Source organism: Oryzias melastigma, linkage group LG22 (assembly GCF_002922805.2).
Source record: "Oryzias melastigma strain HK-1 linkage group LG22, ASM292280v2, whole genome shotgun sequence".
NCBI classification, from domain to species: Eukaryota; Metazoa; Chordata; class Actinopteri; order Beloniformes; family Adrianichthyidae; genus Oryzias; species Oryzias melastigma.
Genome location: NC_050533.1, coordinates 10,374,856 through 10,380,966, shown reverse-complemented (window position 1 = coordinate 10,380,966; position 6,111 = coordinate 10,374,856). Strand labels below are relative to the sequence as shown.

Below are 6,111 nucleotides of genomic sequence, written 5' to 3'. Positions count from 1 at the left end.
TGGTGAGCAAATGCTGAATTTTTTTTAGAATGACACCTGTTGTGATCTTCAAGATAAATCTTGCAAAAACAAGAAAAACAAAATACAAGAGGATTCATTATTCTATCAAATGATTTAAATTAGTGATTAAATGGAGAGAAATTGTTTTACAGTCATTGTATTGTGGTTTTAAAGTCTTCTCTTGTGTTTTCTTTGCACATTGTGACCCCTTGAGACTTTTCAGTATAATTTGCACTAATGGGGTTATGGAAAGGTTAAAAGTGCTTCAAATGTGTTCATGTCTTCGCCATATTTATATATAAAATTTTAATTTTCTTTCTTTTTTCTTTAAGAAAATGAAGTGCTTTTCCTTAAAAAAAATGTAACAGAACTCTCATCAAAAACTGGTAAAAGACAATAAAAAAGACTCATCTTCTTCATAGAGAATAGCCAAACAGAGAAATTTGTGTCTCCAAGGTCTAAACAGATATTTTTACCTCTTATGTGAAACATTTTTTCATAGGGGTGTAGAGAAAAATCGATTTTGGCAATATATCGCAATATTTGGTTTGGCATGTACTGAATTAATGCGAAACTGTTTACAAAATAAGAACAGTCTCCCCAAAGTGTCTCACGATGATCTATAACCATCAGATATTTGTGTTTGTTTTGTTTTAGAAAGTTGAATATGTTATTCTCATATTTATTGAGGGCGTAGGGAAAAGCTGATTTGGCAAAATATCGTGATATTTCGTTTGACAATACTTATATCAATTTAAAATGCTGACAAGACGATATTTAATTAATTATTTAAGAGCGTCTTACTTTTGTTTTCCACTTTAACCCCCGACCATTAGATGGCAGCATAGAGCAGTGAGCCTCTTTGCGCATATATTGCGATCAAAACTACAACAAGAAGATCTTGTGAGAACCAGCTTTAGTTAAATGTTCAGTCAGACTTTTTGTTGTAAAGACACATGTACTGCTTAGTTTTTACTTGGGACGAGTACTGAATCGAAACTCTGTTCCACGTTGTTCAATATTGATTAATGTTGGGACAATTTCATAAAACAAATTTTACCATTTCATTACATCGAAAGACGTATTGATATTCAGGTAGAGTTTTTTTTCTAAGTCATACTCTTCAAATAAAGTGAAAAATCGTTCTGGTACAGTCTTATCGCAATATGTATCGTATTGTGATATGTTTTGAGAAGGAATGGGTTGATAAAATCGATTGGAATTGATTTAAGCTTAATAGATAAATAATCGATTAATAAAAAATTTAAATAGATTAAACACATAAAGCTGAAGTCCGCTAGCTTGATGCTAACGCTTAATGGAGTTTCTCATTGGACAGCTAATGCTAACACTCGGTCGTCCTAAACATGCAAGGCTGAATAAATTAACATATTTTTAAACTCACAGGCATGAATTTTCTAATGGTCTAAAACATTGTTTTTCTTCATATTTTCTTCTTCTTCTGGAATAAGGTGTAATGCTATAGCGCTATCACCACCTAGTGGCCAAACTGAAACACCCCTCAGGAGAGGTTAAAACTTTTTACAATATTAATGATCTGAAAATGTTGTTATTGTTTTTCCTTTTGAGAAATAATGAAACACTGTATGCTTATAACAATCTCATTATTTCAATAATACATTTTACAGTATGTATACTTTATCAGATTAATATAAATGTATTCAAAGCATATAGTGGATTATGAATGTATTTCTAAATAAATGTGTATAAATGTGTGAACTGTGTGAACTGAATTGAAGAATCGCATGAATGGAAAAAAAGAAAATCAGGCTCCTGTGAATCTAACTGAATTGTTTCTGGAAATTATAATCGATACCCAGCCCTAATATCGAGATACGTATTGTGTCACCAAGCTCTTGCCAATACACACTCCGAATTTTTCATGACTTTCTTTCATTTTTGCTTAGTTGTAGCTTGGATGTACATGTTTTCTTTTCTGTCCCATGACGTCAGGTTTGTCTTTCAGTGTGTTTGTTTGACAGAAACGATTATCGATTGTTGTTGCATGACTCACCCCGTTTTGTCCCCTCTCTGGAGGACATGCTCACTTCTTTTCTCTGAGCTACAGAGGAGGAGCACACTCTTTTGAGACATTCACCTCATGTAAGTGTCATTTACAGTCATTTAACAGGCACTTTTGTGCAGAGACACTTAAGGGATTCAAGGCTAAGTGCCCCAAGGACACAATGACTTTCAAGGCTTGGGATTTGAACCTCCAACAAGCCACTAAACCACAGTCCGCCTCAAATTAAATTCACATTTCTGTCCATCCTTCATCAAGCATTTAGAGAAACAAAATGTGGTGGTACCAGAGCATGCAGTGTTTGCAAACACAGTTGCAGAGATCTTATGATTAACACAGCTTCGCATACACACACTGTCACGTCGACACTGGGCAGGTTCTCGTCTCCTAGCAACAGAGGTAGACATTGAACATTTTTGCAGCCTAATGCACTTTACTCCACTTCACGTTTGTTAGGTTTGCCTCCTTTTCTCCGCCGCTTTGACCCATCGCCGCATCATTAGGTCTGTCTGAAGAATTTTTTTGATGAGCTTTTATTGCTGTGATTATTCTGCTGACTCTTTGTTTTTGCTGCCAGTTTGTGTTTTGGATTAAGCATCATGATAGTCCTCTTGTCTCTGTGTTTCAAGGTGAATCCATGGGTTCTTGCAGAGTGGCATCCACCAATCCCTGACCTCTAAAAAGTTCCACAAAACTAAAATACATTTTTTTGGATGGAAAATATTTCAGTTCCACATCTTGACAGTTTTCAAGAATCATGCAAACTCCAGCTTCCATGGTGATGGGGATTGTTTTTTCCCCCTTGGGACTGGTCCTCGTCTTCACGGCTGCCATCACCCCTCAGTGGAGGGAAGGCCACGCTCGTCTGACCGTATCAGGGACTGGATCGTTTCTTCGAGCAAAAGGTCAAGGGACGAGGTCTGGGTCGGCGGAGGTGCTGCTCCTGCGCTCTGATGGACTGTGGGAGAGCTGCATGCAGGTGGAGCACTCAGAGCTGAGACAGTGCTGGCCCATCACCGGACCATATCAGCGCGATCCCCGCGTTCGTCTGGCACAGGGTTTGGTGCTCACCTCCTTGTTCCTGTGTGGCATCGGGATCGTCCTGGCCTGTATTGGGGTCAGGTGCTGGACTGATCTCCCCCTGAGAGGGGTGGCAGCCTCAGGGGGGATTTTGGTGGTGTTTGCAGGGCTTCTGAGCCTCAGTGCATTAGGGGTTTACACCCACAACCTGAAAAGACTCGGGACGGATCCCAGCCAAAGAGTCAGCAACCCTAAGCTTCCCCAGCTCAGCCTGAACCCAGCCGGCTCCCTTTACTTTGGTTGGCTGGGTTCGTGTTTACAGGTGGTGGGAGGAAGCGCTCTGCTGTTTTGCTTTAAGCAACCGAGGTGCCCAACGTGTCCGTCACGCCCAGAACAAACTGTCTGTCCCGCCTGTCGTTCATGTCCAGAAATTACCAGCAAAACAGACATGGACGTGTATGAGGTCAGCTGTTAGAAAATGACAGTAAGTTGTAAAATCAGGTCGCTAAAAGAGTAAAAAGTAGGATTGGGAGAATCAGAAAAATGAAAAGAAGGGATAAATTGAAGTGTTTGGAAGATAAAAGTTAAGGAGAAAGAATTAAGAGCTAATATCCTTTAACTGAAACATGCAGTAAAATACACAAATTTTATTTACTTCTTTTTGTTTCAGTACTTTTGGAGAAAATGCACATTTTTGTGACCAATCACAACAAGGATATTTTCTTCGAAATCAAGAATTTCAAATTAAAATGACAGATCCCACTTTGAAAAGTACAATGATCTGGATATTTCCTAACATTAAGGTAAGCTTTTGATTAGAGTTCTTGATCGGTTAAAATTAGCCTATTGACTAATGACATGATTATTTAAGTAGATCTGTAAAAGCCTTTTTTTAATTGACATACTTGGACAAAAACATGATGCCTTGAATAAAACATATGTATTTTTGTAGCACAAAGCAGAAATTTGAATTAAAAAAAAAAACCCAAAAAACATTGAAAGCGTAAAATGTTAAACACTGACCATAATAAATTGGACCAAAATTATATATGTAGTAAAAGGTAGGCCCAATCCAAATTCTTATCACCCTTTTTTACTTTATTGAGCAAAATGCAAGTATACAATATGAGAAACAATCAATGCAGTATACAATGCACAATCAACGTACAATACAGAAAAAATATTAAATAGCCAGGACAGTTGATTAAATAAATATTTGCAGAATATTACAGATTTAAATAGTTTTGCTAGCCTTTTTGCTCGTGGAATATATTGATCCTATATAAGAATCTTTAATGAATTTTGGGAAGTATGGTGTGTTATTATTAAATTTACATGTTTTCTTCTCTTCTCTATCCCCTTACAAAACAGAGAGTTATGAAGAAAAAAAGTATCTCAAATTTCTGACTCACTTCCACTTGATGACGTCATCAATAGTCGCCGGTCAATTAACGTTGATGCAGAGGTTCCAGCGTTTAATTACATAACATAGGGGTTTATAACTTTTTAAGGTCGTGCTAAAACAAAAAGTCATTACTTACATTGAAATGTAAACTTCTGTGCTTCAGAGCGGTGAAAAAAAAGCGCTTCTCCTCCGCAGCGCGACGTGGAACCTCCTCGTGGCGAAGGGTTATGTATCCCTCCGCTTAAAAAACTAATTCGGACATCCCTTCCACTGCAAATGGGCGGGTAGGGAGAATTTGGATTGGTCCGACTTCCAAAATGAAAGATAAAATGGCTTCAAATGACAATTAAATGACAAAAAGTCCACTTACTAAAATAAAATGTTGAGATCTAAAAGTATTGCCAATGTGAACAGGCTTTGGTTTCAGGAAAAAGTCCAGAATAACAGACAAAACATACTTAATTGATGTTCATTTTAAATTCTACAGACTTCTACGATCTGTGATAATTGAACTCAATTATTATTCATGAACTGTTTGCATCATTTTAAGACAAAAAAAGCAAAGTTGCAGGTGAGCAGATTTGAACATGAAGATGTGAATTTTTCTGATTGTTTTGAAAAGCTGGAGAAAAACTGAAACATGATCAAACTGACTTTTGTTGTGTGCTGCTATCGAACAGGAAATGTTTTTCTTTTTACTCGTTGATGCATTTGATCATGCAGGTAGTCGTGAATGGACTCCATTGTTCTAAAATATTGAGTTTTTAAAGGTGTTTGTGAGTCTTTTAAAAAACTAATAGTAACGCTAAAAACGTATAGTTGCTGTTTCTTATGGTGTTTTCTTGAGTAGAAAACCATTTGAGTAAACTGTTTTAGTAAAGTTGACTCCTCAACTTTTGATGTCATTTATTTTAAGAGATTACGACATTTCAATTTCAGAATAGTTGACTAAAATTTTGTCAAAAGGTCTATTTTATCAAATTGTATTAACCTCTTGACTCTTATCGAGGCACTTTGGCTCTAGAATTAACTTAATTTAGTCTCTCTTTTAAAGCAAAAATATGAATAAATTTAGTAGTTTTCATTTCTGGAAATAAATTCAGACGTCAAGGGGTTAATACAGCAGCTTTTATTTGATAAACTTTACTTTCATGAAATTTGAATAGCAAGAAGATGAAGTCTTTTTGTGGGAAAAATGAGTTGAATTCGTGTTAAATGTTGTTATTGTAAAATGTTGTGCATTCTAGTAAAATATTTGAATAAAACAGCTGCAGCGTCATACTTTAAAATTTGTTATTAACAATAAAAAACAGATAAAAGTGTTTCCAGGTGCAAAATTTACATGTTATTCATCAAATTAAAAAAAAAAACTGATAACCATCTTGCATTCTGTGTCACACATGCGTCACCAGATAAGTCTATGGTTAACAATTCTTTGTGTTAACAATAAATCGGAGAGGCTGAGACGATATCTCAAGATGCCTCAGACAAGGTCGCCACAGTCGAGTCGAGGTCGCCTCATTACCCGAATAGAAGTCAGTTGTGATTGCTGTCTGGTTAAGTCAATATATGGAGTGGAAAACAAAAGCTTCAGGGAGTGACTGACAGGAAGTGACATCTGAAAGCTCCATGCAGGTGAGCC

The 6,111-nt window shown here is 36.5% G+C and overlaps 1 protein-coding gene across 2 annotated transcripts in view; it reads left to right on the top strand.

Moving 5' to 3' along the window:
• Nucleotides 1-4,057, top strand: part of si:dkey-221l4.11 (claudin-23) — a 4,785-nt gene extending 728 nt beyond the window's left edge. For both annotated transcript variants that reach the window (XM_024271433.2, XM_024271424.2), the window contains exon 2: nucleotides 2,674-4,057. In XM_024271433.2, coding sequence (XP_024127201.1) covers nucleotides 2,802-3,539 — 738 coding nt within the window. In that variant the 5' untranslated portion in view covers nucleotides 2,674-2,801 and the 3' untranslated portion in view covers nucleotides 3,540-4,057. The remainder of the gene's footprint in view (nucleotides 1-2,673) is intronic.
• The last annotated feature ends 2,054 nt before the right edge of the window (nucleotides 4,058-6,111 follow it).